Consider the following 24262-nt stretch of genomic DNA (forward strand, 5'->3'; position numbering starts at 1 on the left):
AAACAAGGGAGTTGGGAGATCTGTGTAATTAGTTTCGTTTTTACTTTAAGTGAGGCACGGTCATATAACATGGTGGTATGATGACATATGTCATTTACGTACTTTTACATATAACCTATAGTGAATTAATAAACAACAAAGAATGCTGATATATTTACATTACTCAAATGTTACTGTAACATTAAACTCATAACACTTCTCCCTGCTTAACTGCAAACTCCAATCCAATATGGAATGCATCTCAACTATATACACAGTATACTATGTAATACAACCACTATAAACAGACATCCACAGCACAGTAAATTTTAAATTGTCCCATTTAGGCCTGAAGCTTTAATCACTGAGGATGATTTCTTACTTCAAGATAGAAATCTTTCCTGACAAGGGGTGAGGGTTCACTCTGCTTGGCAAATGTGGCTGTGAAAAAATCTCAGGTTCTGGGCCCTCCTCTGTGGTGGTTATAGGAGTTGACTCTGGCACCGCCCAAGTTGTTCTGACAGCTCTGGACACCTTTCCTGTGGATGTGCTGGCATCCTGAGCTGTGCCTGGCGAGCTGCTTGATCTGCCGATCAATCCCAGGCCACCAGATAAAGCTTCACAGCTTTAGGCCAACACTTTCATTTTGACCATGCCGAGAAGATGCAGTACCATCTACAGTACCAAGCCTAGATGGTACTGTGGCTCCTCTAGCACTTTAGCTCTCAGCTGGATGGTACAACATAAGGCAAATCCATCAAGGGCAAGTTCATTCCAGCGCCGGTAAAATGGGGGCACTAGGATTTCTGCAGCACATTCCAGCCATTTTGGGTTCCCATATAGACCTGAGACAATGTGAAGACTTTCCTGGTTTCCCTTTGGATCACCTCTACTGGAATAGGGAGACTTTCAATTGGCATTGGGGATAATATGTCAAGAGGAGTTCCCTGTTTTGTAAATTCTCCAGGTATTATATTTTCCAAAGGTAAATGGGACAATCCATAAGTATTTCCATGATTAGTTGTCCTCTTGAATTCGATCTTGTACTTGTGTCCTCCAAGAAACGGAGCCCATCTCTGAATTTGCGTTGCTGCTTTTAGTGGAACACTGTCTGTGGATTGAAAATGGACACCAGTGGTTGATGATCAGTAATGAGGGTAAACTCTCTCCCATTAAAGTACTGGTTGAAATGTTTCACACCCCAAACCAGACGTAAAGCCTCTTTGTCAATCTGTGTGTAATTTTTCTCTGCAGTTTTCAGGGAACATGATACAAAGGCTGTGGGGCATTCACCTTCATCACTCACAGCATGAATGCACCTATACCACAAGGCGAGGCATCACAGGTAAGCTTCACTGAATGACATGGATCATAATGTGTGAGTACAGTGTCTGATGTCACCATTTTCTTTACCATTTTGAAAACCACTTCACACTTCTTTCTCCATTGCCATTTCTTCCCGGTCTGCAGGGATGAGTTCAACGGGTGGAGCATAGTAGACAGGTATGGCTAGAATCTGGTTGGTATTTCAGTGGAGTAAAGGAAATTACAATGGCATGGGAGGGGAACTAGCCAAGGTTGACAGGAAAGGGACACTAGCAGGAAGGACAGCAGAGCAGCAATGGCTGGAGTTTTTGCAAAAAGTGAGGAAAGTGCAAGACAGATATATTCCAAATAAGAAGAAATTTTTGAATTGAAGAAGGACACTACCATAGCCGACAAGCGAAGTCAGAGCCAAAGTAAAAGCAAAAGAGAAGGCATACAATGAAGGCAAAGCTAGTGGAAGATAGAGGATTGGGAAGTTTTTAAAAATTTGCAGAAGGAAACTAGCAACACACATAAAAGTTGCTGGTGAACGCAGCAGGCCAGGCAGCATCTCTAGGAAGAGATGCAGTCGACGTTTCAGGCCGAGACCCTTTGTCAGAAGGAAACTAAGAAGGTCATTAGGAAGGAAAAGATGAATTATGAAAGGAAGCTGGCAACTAATATCAAAGAAGATACTAAAATCTTTTTTTAAGTATATAAAGGGTAAAAGAGAGTTGAGGGTAGATATAGGACCAATAGGAAATGACACTGGAGATATTGTAAAGAGAGACGCAGAGATGGCAGAGGAACTGAATGCATATTTTGCATCTGTCTTCACAGTGGAAGACATCTGCAGTATATCGGACATTCAAGAGTGTCAGGGAAGTGAAAAAGTACGTGCAGTGAAAATTACGACGGAGAAGGTGCTCAGGAAGCTGAATGGTCGGAGGATGGATAAATCTCCTGGACCTGATGGAATGCACCCTCGGGTTCTGAAGGAAGTAACAATGATCTTTCAAGAATCAATAGATTCTGGCATTGTACTGGATGACCGGAAAATTGCAAATGTTACGCCACTATTTAAGGAGGTTGGGAGGCAGCAGAAAGGAAACTATAGAGCTGTTAGCTGGACATCAGTGGTTGGGAAGTTGTTAGAGTCAATTGTTAGGGATGAGATTACAGAATACCTGGAGGCACATGACAAGATAGGCCAAAGCCAGCATGGTTTCCTGAAAAGAAAATCCTGCCTGACTAACCTACTGCAATTTTTTGAGGAAATTACAAGCAGGGTAGATAAAGAAGTTGCAGTAGATGTGCTGTGCTTGGATTTTCAGAAGGCCTTTGACAAGGTGCCACACATGAGGCTGCTTAGCAAGATAAGAGCCCATGGAGTTACAGGGGAGTTACTAGCATGGGTGGAGCATTGGCTGATCGGCAGAAAGCCAAGAGTGGGAATAAAGAGATCTGATTCTGGCTGGCTTCCACTTACCAGTGGAGTTCCACAGGGGTCGGTGTTGGGACCACTGCTTTTTACGATGTATGTCAATGATTTGGATTATGGGATTGATGGATTTGTGGCTAAATTTTCCAATGATACAAAGATAGATGGAGGAGTGGGTAGTGTTGAGGAAACAGAGAGCCTGCACAGAGACTTAGATAGTTTAGGGGAATAGGCAAAGAAATAGCAAATGAAGTACGATGTTGGAAAGTGTATGGTCATGCACTTTGGTGGAAGAAATAAACTGGCAGACAAATATTTAGATGGGGAGAGAATTCAAAATGTAGAGATGGAAAAGGACTTGGGAGTCCTTGTGCAGGATACCCTAAAGGTTAGCCTCCAGGTTGAATCGGTAGTGAGGAAGGCAAATGCAATGTTGGCATTCATTTCTGGAGGTATAGAATATAAGAGCAGGGATGTGATGTTGAGGCTCTATAAGGCACTCGTGAGACCACACTTGGAGTATTGTGTGCAGTTTTGGGCTCCTTATTTTAGAAAGGATATACTGACATTGGAGAGGGTTCAGAGCTTTAAATAACCATCTCTTGTGTTGGGTGTAGAGTGCAGATGAATACTGAAAGGAACAAGGAAGACATGGAGAGGCTGTGAAATATCGTGAGCAGACAAGATCAAATAAAACGCAAAGGCATTTTTTTAATGCATGTTAAAAGCAAGAGGGCAGCCAGGGAACAAATACAGTCCATTTGTGCATTGTGCCACAGAAAGTGGGCAAGGTCTGAAATTAATATACTTCTTCTGTATTCACTGAGGAAAAAGACATTGTTGCTGGAGATTTCCGGGAGGGAGATGATGCAATTCTAGAACATATTATCACAAAAGCTGAGAAATATGATGTCTTAGTAGATATAAAATTGGTAAAATCCAATGTACGTAATGAGATATATCTGAGACTGGGAGGCAAGGGATGAGATTGTTTGGGCCTCACAGAGACTCAGTCCTGACCTTGGGTGCTGTTTATGGAGTTTGGCATGTTTGCCCTGGGTTGCCTCTGGGTGCTTTGGCTTTCTCCACACACAGACAATTTGATATGTTAATAGAAACATTGAAAACCTACAGCGCATTACAGGCTCTTCAGCCCATAATGTTGTGTCGACCATGTAACCTACTCTAGAAGCTGCCTAGAATTTCCCTACCACATAGCTCTTAAAAGATATAAAATTTTATACTCTTAAAAGATCCTATTGTATCCACCTCTACCACTGTTGCTGGCAGTGCAGTCCACGCACCCACCACTCTCCGTGAAAAACTTACTTCTGATATCCCCTTGTACCTACTTCCAAGCACCTTAAAACTGCATCCCCTCGTGTTAGCCATTTCAACCATGGGGAAAAAGCCTCTGGCTATCCACACGATCAATGCCTCTCATCATCTAATACACCTAATTGGACACTCTGAATTGCCATCTGTGTGGGAAGCCTTTTACCCACGATAAATGTATCAAAAACAAGATGGCATTGTTTTAAGGTGAGGGGTAGGGATTTTAAAGGGAATATTGAGGTTTTTTTTATAGAGATTGGTAGATGTCTGGAATGTATAGCCAGAGAAGGTGGTGGAATCTTACTATGTTTAAGGTGCATTTGGACAGGCATAGAAAGGATATATGTAGTCCTAATGTGAGCAGATGGGACTAGTGTCGATGGGCAAAAAGATTGGCATGGAGCTCCTGAGTTGAAGGGCCTGTTTCAGTGCTCTTTGATTCGATGACTCTGTGTTTAGGTGTTTAGAAGGATCCAGGGACAGGAATTTGAGGGTCCTGCGCCGAGAATAAAATGGGATGGAGTAGGATTATTGTAAATAATGGTGGTGTGTTCTTGATGTGCTGAAGGCCACGTCTCTGTTAGTCGCACAGTAACGGGGTCTTCGCCCCGCGCCGAATCATTTAAACAGCCCACCGTGATGTTTGACTTTAAAACATTTATATTACAGCACCATGACTGTCTATATGTTTTAAAGTGGGCAGTTTTAAAAGCTGTAATGCCTGGCGCTGTCAGCCGTTCCGCACGCCGCGGCCCGAGGCCGGAGCTTTGAATGACGGTACCTGTTTGCCCGGCCTCGGTTACCGGGGCAACGGCCTCAGCTGTAACCAGGGAATGGAGCCATTCTTCCACACGGTGAGGGGAAAAGGCAGCCCAGCAGAGGCCAGCCTTGTGAAACCGGCAAGTGACGACCCACAACCAAACAGTAAACGTTATTGTTGTAGAGGAGCCGGAGTGATGGAAACTGGGGGGCTTAAAGGCCGGGAACCGAGTGTACGGTGAGATTATTCCCCCTCCTGTCGCAGCGAGTGTCCTGGCTGCCCGCACTTCCGGCCGTTGGAGGCCGGGCCGGGTCGCGTCTGTGCGGCGTCAGCGGTGGTGAGTGGACTCCGGCTGATGGGGGCCGTACTCCGGCAGGCATCTGCTCTCTGAATCGGGCCCCGTCTACCGAGGCCGCGGTCGGGCTTCCTTGGTCAGCGAGGAGGAGGGAGAAGCACTGCTGAGGGGTGAGGGGTCCCTGTTCGCTCTCTCGGATGGTGGGGGACAGAGCATAAGAGACGGCCGAAGGACCGTAACCCTAACCAGTACGGTGTATGAGTACTCTGGTAATGCTGGTCCTGCTTTTGGAACAACTCTTGAGTACTTTGGGGCTCGCTGTGTTTGAGGTTAGTTGTGGAACAAATATTGATCGTCTCACTGGAGAGGCTTCTTATGGTATTTTGTGGCTGGATGTTTACATTCACCCAATAGAGCACGGAAGGCTTTGTCAAGCATTTGGGGAGGTCGGAGAGTGATCAGAATTTGAAATGCACTTTGTAGCAATAGTGACATGAGTGAAAAGTGGAATGAGTTCTTGCAGGCAGATTATAGGAGCCCTCTAACTGGATTTTACAGATCGTTTTCTTTTAATTACCATTGCTCTCATGTGTACCAGTAAACACTGAAATAGAACAGTGCAAATGAAAAATGATCCAGGAAACGAGATTTTTCAAATTTTGGAGCTTAGGAACAATTCAAGATGAGGTGAGACTTACAGACCAAATAGTTGGTTCTTCAAAGCATCAGAGATGTCCCTCTTCTTTAAAGATTAGGGTTTACTTTCCTCTTCCATTGATACGGCCCTCACCTGCATCTCCTTCATTTCCCGGACAGCCGTGCTCACCCCGTCTTCCAGTTGCCTTACCGAGGATAGACTTCCTCCCGTTCTCATCTGCTACCCTGTGACCCTCCTTATTTAAAACATAATTATTTGTAACTTGCGCCATTGTCAAGGACACTGCCACCAAACACCTCTTTACCTCCTCCACCCCAATCTTTGTTTTACAAATTCAAGGTGAATTTATTATCAAAGTACATATGTGTCACTGTATACAACCCTGAGATTCATTTCCTTGTGGACATTCTCAATAAATTCAGAATAGAATAATAACCATTATAGAATCAAAGGAAGACTACATCAACTTGGATGCTCAACCAGTGTGCAAAAGACAACAAACTCTGCAAATATGGAAAAAAAGAATAATAATACACAAATAAGCAATAAATATTGAGATCGTGAGATGAAGAACCCTTGAAAGTAAGTCTATATTTCAATGAAATTATCCTCTCTGTGGCCTAATGTTTGAGGAGTAATAATTGTTCCTGAATCTGGTAATGTGAGTCCTGAGGCTCCTGTACCACCTTCCTGATGGCAACAGTGAGAAGAGAGCATGTCCTGGGTGGTGGGGGTCCCTGATGATGGATGCTGCTTTCCTGCGGCAACGTTTCATATAGATGTGCTCAATGGTGGGGAGGGACTGGGCCGTATCCACTACTTTTTGTAGGATTTTCCATTCAAGGGCATTGGTGTTTCCATACCAGACTGTGATGCACCCAGACAATATACTCTCCACGACATACCTATCAAAGTTTCTTCGTGTTAAGTGTCATGCCGAGACTTCACAAACTCGTAAGAAAGTGGAGGTGCTGCTGTGCTTTCTTTTTAACTGCTGAACCCAGGACAGGTCCTCTGAAATAATAATACTGAGGAATTTAAAGTTGCTGACCTTTTCCATCTCTGATCCTCTGATGAGGACTGGCTCATGAACCTTTGGATTCCTCTTCCTGAAGGCAATAATCAGATCTTTGGTCTTGCCAACATTGAGTAAAAGGTTGTTGTTGTGGCACCAATCAGCCAAATTTTCAGTCTTCCTCCTATGTGCTGACTCATCACCAACTTTGTTTCAGCATAAGACATCAGTGTTTGTAGCAACCTTGAATGTGGCATTCGAGTTGTGCGTAGCCAGACAGTCATAAGTGTAGAATGAGTACAGCAGAAGACTAAGCACACAGCCTTGTGGTGCATCTGTGCTGATGGAGATTGTGGAAGAGATGTTGCCAATCTGAACCGACTGGGGTCTGCAAGTGAGGAAATTGATTCAATTGCACAAAGAGATATTGAGGCCAAGGTCCTGAAGCTTATTGGTTAGTTTTGAGGGTATGATGGTATTGAATGTTGTGCTACAGCCAAGAAAGAGTATCCTGATGTATTGCTGTGCAGATGTTCCAGGGTTGAATGAAGAACCAGTGAGGTGGCTTCTGCTGTGGACTGTTGCTCTGTTAGACAAACTGGAGCTGACGCAAGCCACTTCTCAGGCAGGAGCTGATACGTTCCTTCACCAACCTCTTTAAGTACTTCATCACTGTGGATGTAAGTGCCACTGGAGGATAGTCATTGCGGCAGGTTACAACATATGTAGGTACAGAGGAGATGTCAGGGGTAAGTTTTTTATGCAGAAGAGTGGTGAGTGTGTGGAATGGGCTGCCGGCAGTGGTGGTAGTGGAGGCGGATACAATAGGGTCTTTTAAGAGACCCCTGGGTGGATACATGGAGCTTAGAAAAATAGAGAGCTATAGGTAACCCTAGGTAATTTCTAAGGTAAGGACATGTTCGGCACAGCTTTGTGAGTCAAAGGGCCTGTATTGTGCTGTAGGTTTTCTATGTTTCTATTCTCCTTGGGCACCGGTGTAACTGAAGCTTGCTTGAAGCAGGTGGATACCTCAGACTGCCGAAGCGAGAGGTTAAAGATCTCTGTGAACACTCCAGCCAGTTGATCAGCACAGGTTTTATTACTTGGCCAAGTACCCTGTCTGGGCCAGATGTTTTTTGTTAGTTCACCCTTCTGAAGGTTGCTTGCACATCAGCCTCAGAGGCTGAAATCATAGGATCATCAAGGAAATGTGGGAGTTCATGAAGGTTCCTCCATGTTCTGATGGTCAAAGCGAACATACAAGACATTGAGATCTGGAAGCAAAGCCCTGTTGTCACCTATGCCGCCTGATTTAAGTTTATAAGAGGTGGAGTGTTCAAGCCCTGCTACTACTGTTGATTCAAAATTAGTTAGGAAATGCCACTTCACCGGTGGGATGGCTTTCTGCTGATTGTACCTGGACCTCTCGTAACTTTCCTGGTCACCAGACTTGAATGCCTCTGATCTGACCTTTGGTAGATTGTGGATCTCATGGTTCATCCAGGACCCGTGGTTGGGAATCTGGTTTGTTTTCTGCAGAGATCGCTCCCTCCATGATTCCCTTGTCCATTTGTTCCTCCTCACTAATCTCCTTCCTGACACTTATTGCTTCAAGCGGCAGAAGTTGAAGGGGGCGACCTGAAGGGGGGAGGTAGCTGCAGCAACCGGGTCTCTGGCACTGAGTCGTGTGCTGTGGCTTAGAAGGGGAGGGGTGAGGAGGACTGCATTAGTGATAGGAGATTCCATAGTCAAAGGAATAGGGACAGGATTCTGTGGATGTTATTTTGCCTCCCAGGTGCCAAGGTCAGAGATGTCTCTGATCAGGTCCACGGCATTCTAAGTGGTGAGGGTGAGCATCCAGGGGCTTTGCTACATATTGGCTCCAATGACATAGGCAGGAGAAGTGAGGAGGTCCTGTAGAGATTTTAGGGAGCTAGGTTAAAAAACTTGAAAGCAGGACCTCCGGGTAGTAGTCTCTGGATTGCTGCCTGTGTTACATGCCAGTGAGCCTAGCTGAGGAACTGAGGGGCAGTGTTCAGATTTCTGGATCATTGGGATCTCTTCTGGGGAAGGTACGACTTGGTCAGAACGGCTGGGTTACACCTGAACCTGAGGGGGACCAATATCCTTGCAGGCAGATTTCCTAGAGCTATTCGGGAAAGGTTTAATCTAATTTGGCAAGGGGGGAATGACACCGCAGTGTAGGGCTGAGGAGATGCAGTGTGTAGTGAGATTGTTAGCAAACTGCAGTATAGGGCTAAGGAGATGCAGTGTGTAGTGAGATTGCTAGCAAAGACAGGCTGATGATATGGCAAAGTTGCAGTCAACAGGATGAGTTGCAGTGTAAAAGGGGGACAAAATCAAAAAGGGTCATGTATACAGAACTGAATGTGTCATATTTGAATACATGCAGTATACAGAATAAGGTGGATGAACTTGTAGCACAGTTAGAGATTGGCATGTATAACATGGTCATCATTGAATCATGGCTGAAAGAAAATTATAGCTTGGAGTTTAACATCCAAGGATACACATTGTATCTAAAGGATAGGCAAAGGGGGAGGGATGACTGTTGGTTAAAAAATGAAATCAAAATCCTTAGAAAGAGGTGACATAGGATCAAAAGGTGTAGAATTGTTGTGGGTAGAGCTCAGAAACTGCAAGGGTAAAAAGGCCCTCATGGAAGACCTCCGAACAGTAGCAAAGATGTGGGCTACAAATTACAATTGGAGGTAGAACCTGTGTGTCAAAAGGGTAATGTTATGATGGTCATGGGGTACTGTAATATTGAGGTAGTGTGGGAAAATCAGATTAGTGCTGGATCCCTAGGGGGAATTTCTAGAATGCCTACATGATGGCGTTTTAGAGCGGCTCGTGGTTAAGCCACTAGGGGTTCAGCTGTTTTGGATGGTGTGTTATGCAATGAACCAGAAATGCTTGGAGTGCTTAAGGTAAAGGAACCCTTAGGAGACAGTGATCATAATATGATAGAATTTATCTTACAATTTGAGAGGGAGAATCTAAAGTCAGATGTACCAGTATTACAGTGGGGTAAAGGGAATTACAAGATATGAGAGAGAAGCTGGTCAAAGATCACTGGAAGGGGACACTAGCAAAGATGAGAGCAGAGTAGCAATGGCTAGAGTTTCTGGGAGCAATTCAGAAAGCGTAGGACACATAGATCCCAAAGAAGTAGTAGTCTAAAGCAGGGGTCCCCAACCTTTTTTGCACCGCGGACCGGTTTAATATTGATGATATTCTTGCGGACCGGCTGACGGGGGTGGGGGAGGTGGTGTTCAAGTTCAACAGTGTGACAGGGAATGAGGAAAGGTGCAGCTGACTCTCATCGTTTCATATCGCCAAATCATATCGTTTCCGCGTGGCCCTGTAGCACATGCTTTGCGGCCCGTTGGTTGGAGACCACTGGTCTAAAGGCAGGATGACGCAACTGTGACTGACAAGGGAAGTCAAAGCCAAAGTGGAAGCAAAAGAGAGGGCATATAATAGAGCAAAAATTAGTGGATTGGGAAGCTTTTAAAAACCAGCAGAACACAACTAAAAAGCAAATCATAAAGAAGGAAAAGATGGAATACAAAGGTAAGCTAGCCAATAATATTAAAAAGATACCAAAAGTTTCTAATGTAAAAGAGAGATGAGAGTACATATTGGACTGCTGGAAAATGATGCTGGAGAGGTAAGAATGGGGGACAAGGAAATGATGGACAAACTGAATAGGTTTTTTGCATCCGTCTTCACTGTGGAAAATGCTAGCAGTATGCCAGATGTTCAGTGGTGTCGGGGAGCAGAAATGAGTGAATTTGCCATTTCTAGGGAGAAGGTGCGAGGGAACTGAAACATCCGAAGGTAGATAAATCACCTGGACCAGATGGTGTGCACCCCAGGATTCTCAAAGAGTAGCTGAAGAGATTGTGCAGGCATTCATCATGATCTTTCAAGAATCAGTAGTTTCTGGCATGGTTCCAGAGGACTGGAAATTTGTAAATGTCACTCCACTCTTCAAGAAGGAAGAGAGGCAGATGAAAGGAAACTATAAGCCATTTAGTCAACCTCAGTGGTTGGGAAGATGTTGGAGTCGATTGTTAAGGATGTGGTTTTGGGCTATTTAGAGGCGCATGATAAAATAGATTGAAGTCACAATGGTTTCCTTCTGGGAAGATCTTGCCTGACAAATCTGTTGAAATTCTTTGAAGAAATAATGAACAGGATAGACATAGGAGATGTTGCGTAGTTTGATTTTCAGAAGGTCTTTTTGACAAGGTGCCTTACATGAGGCTGCTTATAAATTTAATTGCCAGGACATTGGGGTGATGGAATGCATTGGAACTTGAGGGGAAAAAAGTTGTTGAATAAGTGATGATGGTCTTGAATTTCACTGTATAAAAGACTTGTGGAGGCAGAAACCTTCAAATCACATTATAAGTACCTGGGTGAAATGAAGAACCACAAACTATAAGCCTAGAGATGAGAAGTGGGATGAAGATAATGCCCACTTTTGGTCAGCATGGAAACAATGAGCTGAATGACTCCCCTGTGTGGTAATTTCAACTGAGAGGTGGTACCTCTATCCCCAAAGTGATTTGCTGAGCAAGGCCAGGGTCCTGATGCAAGGTGCAGTAGACTGTTTGGGCAATCTAAACGTCGGTCCAGATAGACTAGAAAGGCAGGGTGTTGCGAGTCGAGCAAGGTTAGATTGCTCTGGGCATTAAGCTGATTTGGATAGGTTGAGAACAACTTCTCTGGCAGCAAGATCAAGGCCCGGAGTGATTCACTGGCAGTGGGTCCTGGTTCCTATTGGGAGGTTCAGACAATTTAAATGCTGGCCCAGATAGACTGGGGTTCTTCTCTCCGTGACGCTAAGGTTGTGAGACTGCCCCTGGCTGCTGTGCTTTGTGTCTGTGAACTTTGCAATGATTTGCCCTGCTTATATGGTCAACTGAATACCGAGGCTTTGGGCCTACTTCCGGCTGCCCTGGACATCTCAGGACTCCATTTGGTTCGGAATGCTGCAGTTGTTGCTATGTGTACGGGGTTTTTCTTTTTGTTAAATTTAAAATGACTTCTTTGTTATGTTATACTGAGGAATGCTGAGACAGTCTCTAACTAGACATTTGCTTGGGTTATTAGAGATAGCAGGGTGCTATTAACTAATGGGTGGTCATGTATCGTTTTGTTTTCGGATACCATGCTGTATCATATGACTGTGGACCGGGGTTTTTGGCGGGGAGTTGGAGGAGAGACGAGGAGGACGGCGGATGTGCGGGGGTTTTTGGTGGGGAGTCGGAGGAGAGACGGGGAGGATGGAGGGGAGACGGGGAGTCGGAGGGGAGACGAGGAGGACGGTGGACATGCGATACCATGCTGTATCATATGACTGTGGACGGTGGAGAGACGGGGAGGACGGTGGAGAGACGGGGAGACGAAGGAGAGACGGAGAGACGGGGAGGACGGCGGACGTGTGGAAAGGCTCTGGTCGATCACTCTGGGTGGTCTCGAGCCGTGAGTCGACAGGATTCGGGTGGTCGTCCGGATTCGATTGAGCTCCAACAGTAGCGCGCGAAGAACTTGGACTTTGATAAGTGTTGGCACCTTTTTTTTCCATTACTTTCCTCTCTGTATCAAATGTATATTAATGTCATAGAATTAGTAATATCTATAAAGTGTACCTGTTAAAATTTACTGGGTGTGCTGGCTGATGATTGATGTTTGGGATTGATACGGGTGGCGACCGACCTTGTGGGGAGTGTTGAGGCAGGTGCTGGGTGGGATTTCCCCTAGACATACACGAGCCAACATAACGGAACGTTACATGTGTTTACATGATTCGTTTTGCATTTTCTCTCTCTTTCTTTGTGGGTACTGGGGTTGGTCTTTTTTTTAAATTGGGTTCTTTCATGTTCCATGATTTGCGACTGCCTGTAAGCAAACGCATCTCAAGGTTGTATAATTTAAGCATTCTTTGATAATAAATGCACTTTGAAACTTGGTGCAGCACTCTTATTCGTCTTTTACTGTGAAATTTAACTCAGTTTTCAGAATGGCACCATGACTTCCTCTTTCATTGTCACTATAATGCTCCAGTCCTGGCCACATTGTCGTAAATCTTTACAGCTTTAACCCAGTTTTGTAGTTCTTGCATGCCGTTCAACCCTGACAGTTAGTTGGTTTATGGGTTCTTAATGTTGAAAATTTGAAGTTATGCTTGAGTTTAAATTAGTAATATTTTTGCTTCTCTCAACTCTGGAGTCACCACTTGCAGGCCCTACTTCTCATTCTCATGCTGATTTGAGGTGATTTTCCCCATATTCTGACAATTCCTAAAACTAGTCCATTTTTTTTTCTAATAGCTCCAGTTCATTTTTGACTTTATTTTAAATGTATCTAAAGCACCTTGGAAAAATGCTCTTTTTAATAACTATTGTGATGGAATATTGGTTGTAAATAGTGAGTATATGTGTAATTGTGTTTTTTTTAAATTTCAATTCATTTTCTCAGAATTATCAAAATGGAAAACTTTGTCCTTTATGAAGAAATTGGAAAAGGAAATAAATCTACTGTTTACAAAGGCAGAAGGAAGGGAACTGTTAATTTTGTGGCTATTTTATGTATTGACAAATCAAAAAGGCCAGAGATCACAAATAGGGTGAGTTTCTCATAATACCTGCATTCATTAGGCACTATGATTGCTTAGAATATGCAAATCTGTCAAATTTGAAGGTTTGTCCTGGGTTTGCATTAAGCCTATCACTGAGTTTGTTTGAGGTGTTGCTTTATTGGTACAAGTAATGGCTATATAAGATACTTCGTATTTGGTTTTCATATTATACAATGTAAATACTTTAAAATATGTATTTAATATAGGTACGACTTACTCATGGTATTGAACACCAGAATATCGTATTATTTCATGAGTGGTATGAGACAAGCAATCACTTATGGCTTGTGGTAGAGCTGTGCACAGGTAAGAATTCAAATAATTGAAATAAAAGTTAGAAATTCATAAAACAGATTGACTGGTTGAAAGTTAGCCAACTTAATCCTTTCTATCATCTCCAGGTCAAGGCTTATTTAGGTACTTTTTAGATATGGTGAGAAATTTCTGCCTTGCTGGTCCTTTCCAGCAGTGAGATGCAGACCCTCACCAACTTCTGGGTGGAAATGTTTTTCCACAATCAAAAACATTTAATCTATGCTCTCTGTTTTTTCACCTTTTAGTTAAAGAGAAGTAAATCCTTCCCATGTACTCTGTATAAGCACCCTATAATTTTGTCCACCTCAATTAGTTCTCACCACAACGCCATCTGTTTCCAAGAAACCGACTTTATCATTGTTTCCTTGTAGCTGTAATTTTCCAGTGCTGACAAGGTACTCGTAAATCATCTTGGTAACCTTTCTTGTATAATTTTATCTTTCTCCAGGCAGGCAACCTTTGAGCTGTAGCCTAGCAAGCATTGTATATCATTCTACCATAAATCCCAGCTATTGTATTCTTTGCCTTGCTGTTAAAGCCAAGATTTATGTTTGCCTTTTAACTGCTATCTATGTCAAGAATCTGTGTTCATAGACTCCCATGGTTTCTCAATATATCCCTGTTTGCAATTCTAATAATACCTTGTCCTTCTCAGTCACTTTCAAGCAAACTAATTAAGTCATTGAAGGTTTTCTTCTCCCCATCAACTATTTAATATAATTCTTTTGTAATCTTCAACCTTTATTTTGTCACTTGCATATCTGTTTAAACTCTGAATGCATTCAAGAAAACAGGGAATGATCATTAGCTTTGTAAAATCTGTAACACAAAATATGCCCATCACTACCTTTCCTTTGCTAAATACTGTTTAAGATATTAATGAGATTTTGAAAGGTGAGAGATTGGTAATTAATTTAACATTTTTGTTTGTCTTGAATAGTTGACATAGTTGGGTAGCTTTTCTTCATGGTTTTGTCACAGCTTCACTTTACATCAAAGTAGTTAGTGTCAAAATCAGGTTTAATATCACTGGTATGCGCCATGAAATTTGTTGTTTTGCGGCAGCCGTACATTGCAATACATAATAAAAAAAATTATACATTACAGGAAAAAATAGACATGAAAAAATTAAATAAGTAGTGCAAAAGAGGACAAAAAAGGAAGAAAATTAGTGAAGTAGTGTTCGTGGGTTCATTGTCCATTCAGAAGTCAAAGGGAAGTAGGGAAGAAACTTCTCCTAAAATTTTGAATGTGTGTCCTTGATGGTAACGATGAGAAGAGGGCATGTCTTGGGTGATAGGGGTCCTTAATGATGGACCCCTTTTTGATGGTATTGCCTTTTGAAGATGTCCTCGATGCTGGGGAGGCTAGTACCCATGATGGAACTGATTGCGTTTGCAACTTTCCATGTGGCTTCCAGATCTGTTGTCAAGCTTCTCGATTTGCACCCTCTGCAGACCCCAGATGTTCACATTCAATTGACTGCTTCTCCCACTGCGTTCTAAGTGCGACACTTTCTGCCATGAGGAGATATCTGGTGTCCCTATCCCAGTCACTTCTACAACTCTGGGATTCTGTCTCCACCGCCTATAATAGACCTGTCCGCTACTTTATCCTCCACTGGAGCCACGCTTTCAATTGCTGATTCTTTGACTTTCTCGTGTCCTGCAAGTGTCAGAAGATCGTCCAGCTACAGACCACAGAACCTGCTGTCTCCAATGCTGGTAGGCCTGGACGTCTCCAGATCACGACCCTTGCTACCGACCTCGACGAATCTAATGACCCAGAACAGACTCAAAACCTGAACTCCACTGCTATCGATGCAGGTTCCAACGACCTCGGACAGTTTCAAAGTACCGATTGCACAACTTCCAACTCTGACTCCAGCCTTGACCTCCACCCGGGTCTTCATGTGCTGCCACTGGACCTCCGTCTCCCCTTACCCCATCACCATTCTTCAACCTCGTCTCAGTGCCAGGTCTTGGGTCCTCAGACTCCATCTTCCTCTCACCTCACCATCCCTGAACACCCCAAACCTCCCTTCTCTTCAGACACTACTAACCTCTTTCCCCCTTCAGATCCCAGCTCTCATCCATGCTGGGTCTTCACGTCTCTGACGTAGAACACTGTCCTCGGTAAGGGCCTCACCACCTTTGTCCCCCTGTGCCCACACCTCAGTGAGTTCTGCGCCCGCCATGACACTGAACTTTTCTCCCGGCACCTCTGTCTCCGAGCCTACTTCTATGGTAAGAACTCTCCAATCACCCCCCTTCTCCCATCCTTAACTCTCCTCCTCTCCCTGGACACCCCAGCCTCGTCTTCTGCCTGCTCTGGATCTTTTTATTGCCAACTGCTGACAGGACATCAACCTTCTAGTCTTCAACACTCCTCTTTCTAATTCCAACCTCACTCCTTCCAAGCACTCAGCTCTTCACTCCCTCCACACTAATCTTAACCTCACCATCAAACCTACAGATAAGTGGGGGTGCTATTAGTAGTCTGGCGTACTGATCTCTACCATGCTGAGGCCCAGCGACAACCCTCAGACACCTCCTTTTACTTGCCCGTCGAGTAGGACCCCACTAAAGAGCACCAGGCCATTGTCTCCCACACCATCATTGACCTTATTAGCTCTGGGTATCTTCCTTCCACTGCCACCAACCTCATAGTTCCTGCGCCCCGCACTTCCCGTTTCTACCTCCTACCCAAGATCCATAACCCGCTTGTCCAGGTGGACCCATTGTTTCAGCTTGTCCTGCCCCACTGAACTCATCTGCATACCTTGATTCTGTTTTATCCTCCCCCTTCCCCCCCCCCAGGTTCAGACCTTTCCTTCCTCCTACCTTCACACGCTCTTGATCTTTTCAGTGATTTCAAGTTCCCTGGCGCCCATCATCTTATTTTTACTATGGATGTCCAGTCCCCAAACACCTCCATCCCCCACAGGAAGGCCTCAAAGCTGTCCGTTTCTTTCTGGACACCAGACCCAACCAGTTCCCCTCCATTACCACTCTCCTCCATCTAGTGGAACTTTGTCCTCAGACTTAATCATTTTGCCTTTGGCTCCTCCCACTTCCTTCAAACAAGAGCTGTAGCCATGGGCATTCGCGTGGGTCCTGACTATGCCTGCCTTTTTGTTGGTTACATGGAACAATCTGTGTTAAACTGGCGTTAATCCTCCACTTTTCCTTCGCTACATCGCTGACTGCATTGATGCGGCTTCCTGCACACATGCGGAGCTCGTCAATTTCATCAACTTTGCCTCCAATTTCCACCCAGCCCTCAAATTTACCTGGTCCATTTCCGACACCTCCCTCCCCTTTCTCGATCTCTCTGACTCCATCTCTGGAGGCAGCTTATCTACTGATGTCTCTTATAAACCTATGGACTCTCACAGCTACCTAGACTATATCTTTTCCCACCCTGTTACTTGTAAACATGCCATCCTGTTCTCTCAATTCCTTCGTCTCCACTGCATCTGCTCTCAGGATGTGGCTTTTCATTCCAGAGCGAAGATGATGTCCTCCCTTTTCAAAGAAAGGAGCTTCCCTTCCTCCACCATCCATGTTACCCTTAACCACATCTCTTCCATTTCATGCACGTCTGCTGTCACCCCATCCTCCTGCCACCTTACCAGAGACAGACTTCATCTTGTCCTCATGTACCACTCTACTGGCCCCCTGTGTCCAGCACATAATTGTCCGGAACTTCTGCCATCTCCAACGGGATCCCACCACCAAACACATCCTTCCCTCCCCACCCCACTTTCTGCTTTCCGCAGGGATCGTTCCCTACATGACTTCCTTGTCCAATTGTCCCTCCCCACTGATCTCCCTCCTGGCACTTATCCTTGCAAGCAGAACAAGTGCTACACCTGCCCCTACACCACCTCCTTCACCACCATTCAGGACTCTGAACATTCCAATCCAGGTGAGGTGACACTTCACCTGTGAGTCTGTTGGGGTCATATGCTGTATCCGGTGCTCCTTGTGTGGCCTCCTGTATATCTGTGAAACCCGATGTAAATTAGGAGACTGCTTTGGCGAGTGCTTGCACTCCTTCTTCCAGAAGAAGTGGGATCTCGCAGTGGCCACCTATTTTAATTCCACGTCCCATTCTCATTCTGATATATCAATTCACGGCCTCCTCTACTGTTGCGATGAGGCCACACTCAGGTTGGAGGAACAACACCTTATGTTCCGCCTGGGTAGCCTCAACCTGATGGCATAAACATTGATTTCTCAAACTTCCGGTAATGTCCCCCCACACCCCTTCGCCATTCTCCATCCCCTTTTCCCCCTCTCACCTTATCTCCTTGCCCGCCCATCACCACCCTCTGGTGTTTCTCCTCTGCCCTTTTCTTTCTTCCATGGCCTTCTGGGGTGGGAAGTTCAAGGGGGGTATTAGAGGAAGGTTTTTTACTCAGAGAGTGGTTGGTGCGTGGAATGCACTGCCTGAGTCAGTGGTGGAGGCAGATACACTAGTGAAGTTTAAGAGACTACTAGACAAGTATATGGAGGAATTTAAGGTGGGGGCTTATTTGAGAGGCAGGGTTTGATGGTTGGCACAACATTGTGGGTCGAAAGGCCTGTACTGTGCTGTACAATTCTATGTTCTGTCCTCCTATTAGATTCGCTCTTCTCCAGCTCTGTATCTCTTTCACTAATCAACTTCCCAGCCCTTTACTTCACACCTCCCCCTCCTGATTTCACCTATCACTTTGTGTTTCTCCCCTCCCTCTCCCCCCCACCTTTTAAATCTACTCTTCTTTCTCTATTCTTGCTGAACCCGGGGCTTCTCCATACCAGTTAGAATGTTCCCCATGGTCTGTCTGTAGAAGTTTGTGAGTGTCTTTGGTGACATACTAATCCTCCTCAGGCTCCAAATGAAATATAGTTGCTGTTGTGCCTTCTTTGTAATTTCATCAGTATGTTGGACCCAGGATAGATCTTCAAAGATGTTGGCACCAGGAACTTGAAACTACTCAACTGTTCAATCCCCAACTTTTAAAAGTCACACAAGGTGACTGACATTCAGTTTACGGTGCAGTCCTGCAACATATGATGTGACAGTGTGTGAGGTTTATCATTGATGCAAAAACTCCTTCAAAAGACAAAATCTTTGTTTTTCATGCCATGTAAACAGATAATTTCATCATATCAGTGCACTGAAGTGTATAAGGGAAAAGCAATAAGAATACTAAATAAAATGTTGGTTACATTTACAAAGAAATGCAGTGCGGTCAGGCAATGTGAGGTCAGGAGTTTATCTTGTATAAGGGGACTGTATAGTGGTTTATAACAGTGGAAAGGAGGCTGTGCTCCATGATGTACTAGCTATCTCTACAATTCTCTGTACTTTCTTTGTCGTCTCAGATAGAGCAGTTGCCATACCAAGCCATGATGCACACAGATAGGATGCTTTCTATGACGTACCTTTTAAGATTGGTGAGTGCCAACAGGGACTAAACTAGAGGCTCATCCGATGTCCACCTGTGATAGAGGTGCTAAGAGAGTTTTCAGGGCCGGTATACGGATCCAGTTGATGTTCACCCAGACTGTGGGCCCACGATGCTGCGCTTAGTCACTGGCACTTGCTGGGGCCTTTTTGCTATTAACGCTGGCCACTTTTGGGGCCTCACCAAGTGGCAGGAGGGTTACTCTAGCATAGATGTAGTATAGGTGGGTGTAGCCTTTTCACGGGCACGAGCTGATAATAGACAGTTGAGGATAGCAATGCTTTTAAAAATAGTCAAGTTTCAACAATACCGAACTATCAGATCATGTATGATATTTTCTATCCCCTTTTTCATCTGCTTAAGATTGTTTCATGACATACTGTTTCCAAGGTTAAGGGAGACAGTTTGGTTAATTGAAATTCTGCTTTTCCCAGGATCTTTTGTTATATAGTGGGGGGTGAGTCAGCAATAAACTCCATTCATAATTTCTGTCATCAATTTCTGGGAAAAATGTTTGAAGAATAAGGCTGTTGTTTAGAGTATTTATTGTCTAAGATATTTTGAGAAGCCACTGATAGTAAGAGATTCTTATCTTTTTAGTTTCATCATGACATGAGAAAGGATCTAGTGCTTTCCCAGCACAGATAACGAATAAACTCTTCTCTGGCTTCTAGCCAGTTACAGGTATGCCTAGGCATGTCTAGTTCAGAGGTATATAAATCTCCATTGTCCGCCTCTTCTGATTGGGTCGTCCTCATCCAATCAGATTTCTGATGTTGCATCATTTTTGCATCAGTCAATTCCAGTTCTTACTTGGAGTGAGACCTTCACCTTTGTTAAAACTCTATTTCTCTAGTTTTATTTCAAAGGCTTCCTTTACAAGGTGGTCCTAGAACCACTGGTGCAGCACAGTAGTTTCGTGCTGTCGAAGTCAATCCTGTGGCATGGATTCACAATGGCCATAGGATTAACGTCACCCCGAATAGAAATAACAGAGAACTGCAATAAGAATTATGTTTATCATGGGGAGGGAGGGAACGTCGACTCAGACCATGAGAGGCCTGCGTCCGGCATTTTCATGCCTTACAAGGCGCAGATTGGAAGTCTGTGTGGGGCGCCACTCCTCACACAGACACTAGAGCAATGTGTGGTTAAGTGCCTTGCTCAAGTACACAAACATGCTGCCACAGCTGAGGCTCGAACTAGCGACCTTCAGATCACTAGACGAACGCCTTAACTACTTGGCCATGTGCCTAACACAAATCATGTCGTTTATCATGACATGTTTGTAAAGTCCTGTTTAGTACATTACAAATAATTGAATTTGAATTTCTGAGAGTTAGTGCATAATTTTGGCCATAGTTTTAAAAGCTACTACTCATTCATGATGCCATCTGAATAGCACCTAGTTTTGCTCCAGACTTCAGACTCACCAGGGGTGAAAGAAAGCTGTAGAAGGCATAGTACAAACATGTAGCCTGATCAAATTCCAGGAGCAATTCTGACCAGCTCGGTGATTGCCCCTTTCTCTAAAAAAAGATGAGTTGATTCCCTTAAACCTGTACAGGCATTTCACCATGCTTATCTTCTGTAACCTCTTCTGATGGTTGCTGACCCGGCGTCAACAGACTCCTTTCTTTGCATTGCTGTCCGTGTTTCTTCCTGACTCTTTCCCAGATTGTATGTCAGAATCTGGTGGAGAATGCAAGGTGGAATTTGGTATTGATGATCAAAGGCAGAACATTATGGGAAAGGTCTAATCTTTGGTATCTTAGATTGCTTTGAAATAATGTTGCCAAGGATGATGAAGTTTTTGGATTAAGATCGGCTTGATTTCTTTAGAAGAGGAAGCTGAGAAGAGTTACAAATGACATACATAAAGTTAAAAGGCGCTAGATGAAGTAAGTGGAACCGAACCAAAACATGGATTTCAAGTGGTTGATAGAAAGGAGCAGGAATATAAAAGCTGGAATGCGAAAATGATGTTCCTCCATTTCCTAGAGCATTTTAAAGTATATTATTAGATTAGATTATGAGGATACGCAGTCCTCTTTTACTATCATTTAGTAATGCATGCATTAAGAAATGATACAATGTTCTTCCAAAATGATATCACAGAAACGCAAGACAAACCGAGACTGAAAAACTGACAAAAACCACATAATTATAACATATAGTTACAACATATGAGAGAAAACTGGCAGGGAACATAAAAACTGACTGTAAAAGCTTTTATAGATATGCAAAAAGGAAAAGACTGGTAAAGACAAATGTAGGTCCCCTACAGACAGAAACAGGTGAATTGATTATGGGAAGCAAGGACATGGCAGACCAATTGAATAATTACTTTGGTTCTGTCTTCACTAAGGAGGACATAAATAATCTTCCAGAAATAGTAGGGGACAGAGGGTCCAGTGAGATGGAGGAACTGAGCGAAATACATGTTAGTAGGGAAGTGGTGTTGGGTAAATTGAAGGGATTAAAGGCATATAAATCCCCAGGGCCAGATGGTCTGCATCCCAGAGTGCTTAAGGAAGTAGCCCAAGAAATAGTGGATGCATTAGTGATAATTTTTCAAAACTCGTTAGATTCTGGACTAGTTCCTGAGGATTGGAAGGTGGCTAATGTAACCCCACTTTTTAAAAAAGGAGGGAGAGAGAAACCGGGGAATTATAGACCGGTTAGCCTAATGTTGGTGGTGGGGAAACTGCTGGAGTCAGTTATGAAAGATGTGATAACAGCACATTTGGAAAGCGGTGAAATCATCGAACAAAGTCAGCATGGATTTGTGAAAGGAAAATCATGTCTGACGAATCTCATAGAATTTTTTGAGGATGTAACTAGTAGAGTGGATAGGGGAGAACCAGTGGATGTGGTATATTTGGATTTTCAAAAGGCTTTTGACAAGGTCCCACACAGGAGATTAGTGTGCAAACTTAAAGCACACGGTATTGGGGGTAAGGTATTGATGTGGATAGAGAATTGGTTAGCAGACAGGAAGCAAAGAGTGGGAATGAACGGGACCTTTTCAGAATGGTAGGCAGTGACTAGTGGGGTACCGCAAGGCTCAGTGCTGGGACCCCAGTTGTTTACAATATATATTAATGACTTGGATGAGGGAATTAAATGCAGCATCTCCAAGTTTGCGGATGACACGAAGCTGGGCGGCAGTGTTAGCTGTGAGGAGGATGCTAAGAGGATGCAGGGTGACTTGGATAGGTTGGGTGAGTGGGCAAATTCATGGCAGATGCAATTTAATGTGGATAAATGTGCAGTTATCCACTTTGGTGGCAAAAATAGGAAACCAGATTATTATCTGAATGGTGGCCGATTAGGAGAAGGGGAGGTACAATGAGACCTGGGTGTCATTATACACCAGTCATTGAAAGTGGGCATGCAGGTACAGCAGGTGGTGAAAAAGGCAAATGGTATGCTGGCATTTATAGCGAGAGGATTCGAGTACAGGAGCAGAGAGGTACTACTGCAGTTGTACAAGGCCTTGGTGAGACCACATCTGGAGTATTGTGTGCAGTTTTGGTCCCCTAATCTGAGGAAAGACATCCTTGCCATAGAGGGAGTACAAAGAAGGTTCACCAGATTGATTCCTGGGATGGCAGGACTTTCATATGAAGAAAGACAGGATGAACTGGGTTTGTACTCGTTGGAATTTAGAAGTTTGAGGGGGGATCTGATTGAAACGTATAAAATCCTAAAGGGATTGGACAGGCTAGATGCAGGAAGATTGTTCCTGATGTTGGGGAAGTCCAGAACAAGGGGCCACAGTTTGAGGATAAAGGGGAAGCCTTTTAGGACCGAGATTAGGAAAAACTTCTTCACACAGAGAGTGGTGAATCTGTGGAATTCTCTGCCACAGGAAACAGTTGAGGCCAGTTCATTGAAGAGGGAGTTAGATATGGCCCTTGTGGCTACGGGGATCAGGGGGTATGGAGGGAAGGCTGGTACAGGGTTCTGAGTTGGATGATCAGCCATGATCATAATAAATGGCGGTGCAGGCTCGAAGGGCCGAATAGCCTACTCCTGCACCTATTTTCTATGTTTCTAACAGTGCAAAGCAACACCGTAATTTGATAAAGAACTGACCATGGGCACGGTAAAAAAAAGTCTCAAAGTTTCTTGAAAGACCCATCATCTCACGCAGACGGTAGAAGGAAGAAAAATTCTTCCTGCCATGAGCTTCCAACACTGCAAACTTGCTGATGCAGCACCCTGGAAGCACCCAACCACAGCCGACTCTTGAGTCTGTCCGAAAACTTCGAGCCTCCGACACCGAGCACCATCTCTGCTGAGCGCTTTGACCCTGGTCCCGGCAACAGGCAATAGGCAAAGCTGAGGATTTGGTGCCTTCCCCTCCGGCGATTCTCGATCGCACAGTAGCAGCGGCAGCGAACCGGGCATTTCAGAAGTTTCTCCAGATGTTCCGCCATGCTTCTTACAGCTGCCTCCATCAAATCAGGATTGTGCACGGTACCTAGTTCACAAATACGATATCATTTCGGAGCAGCCGCACGCGCTGCCATCTTCTCCTCCCCTCTGAGTTTTATTTCATTTGAAGAGATTTATTCAAGATTCATATATATGGTACTGTGCAAAAGTCTTTGTCAAGGGAGCCTGAACCTTTTGCACAGTATTGTAGTAATTTTATGTATTTCACTGTACTGCTGCCGCAAAAAAAAAACTAACTTCATGACATTGATGAGTGATGATAAACCTGTTGTGGACTGAGAGTGGGAAGTGGGCAGGGAGAGGGGAATCATGGTTGGGAAAATGGGGGGGTGGGGGGAAGAATGGAAGAAGTGGGAAGCGATATTCTGCAGTGATCAATAAACCAATTGTTTGGAATCAAATGACCTTGCTTCGTGTCTCAGGGCTGGGTGTGTCTGCATCTGTTTCTTCCCATCCCACCCCTAGCACTCTTTCTGGCACCTGTCCCACATCCCTCCCACAGCATTCTAGCCTCGCCATTTCCAACATCCTTTCCTCCTGCCAGATTTACAAGCTTGCTCTCCA

The 24262-nt window shown here is 44.3% G+C and overlaps 1 protein-coding gene across 6 annotated transcripts in view; it reads left to right on the plus strand.

Annotated features, from left to right (window-relative positions):
• Window positions 1-4847: 4847 nt before the first annotated feature.
• The window catches only part of ulk4 (unc-51 like kinase 4), a 755583-nt gene continuing 736168 nt past the window's right edge, over window positions 4848-24262 (plus strand). For 2 of the 6 annotated variants that reach the window (XM_063070087.1, XM_063070088.1), the window contains exons 1-3: window positions 4848-5057; window positions 13302-13449; window positions 13668-13767. In XM_063070087.1, coding sequence (XP_062926157.1) covers window positions 4894-5057; window positions 13302-13449; window positions 13668-13767 — 412 coding nt within the window. In that variant the 5' untranslated portion in view covers window positions 4848-4893. The other 4 variants (XM_063070093.1, XM_063070092.1, XM_063070089.1 and 1 more) reach the window with 4 other exon arrangements.

This window comes from Mobula hypostoma, chromosome 17 (assembly GCF_963921235.1).
Source record: "Mobula hypostoma chromosome 17, sMobHyp1.1, whole genome shotgun sequence".
Taxonomy (NCBI): domain Eukaryota; kingdom Metazoa; phylum Chordata; class Chondrichthyes; order Myliobatiformes; family Myliobatidae; genus Mobula; species Mobula hypostoma.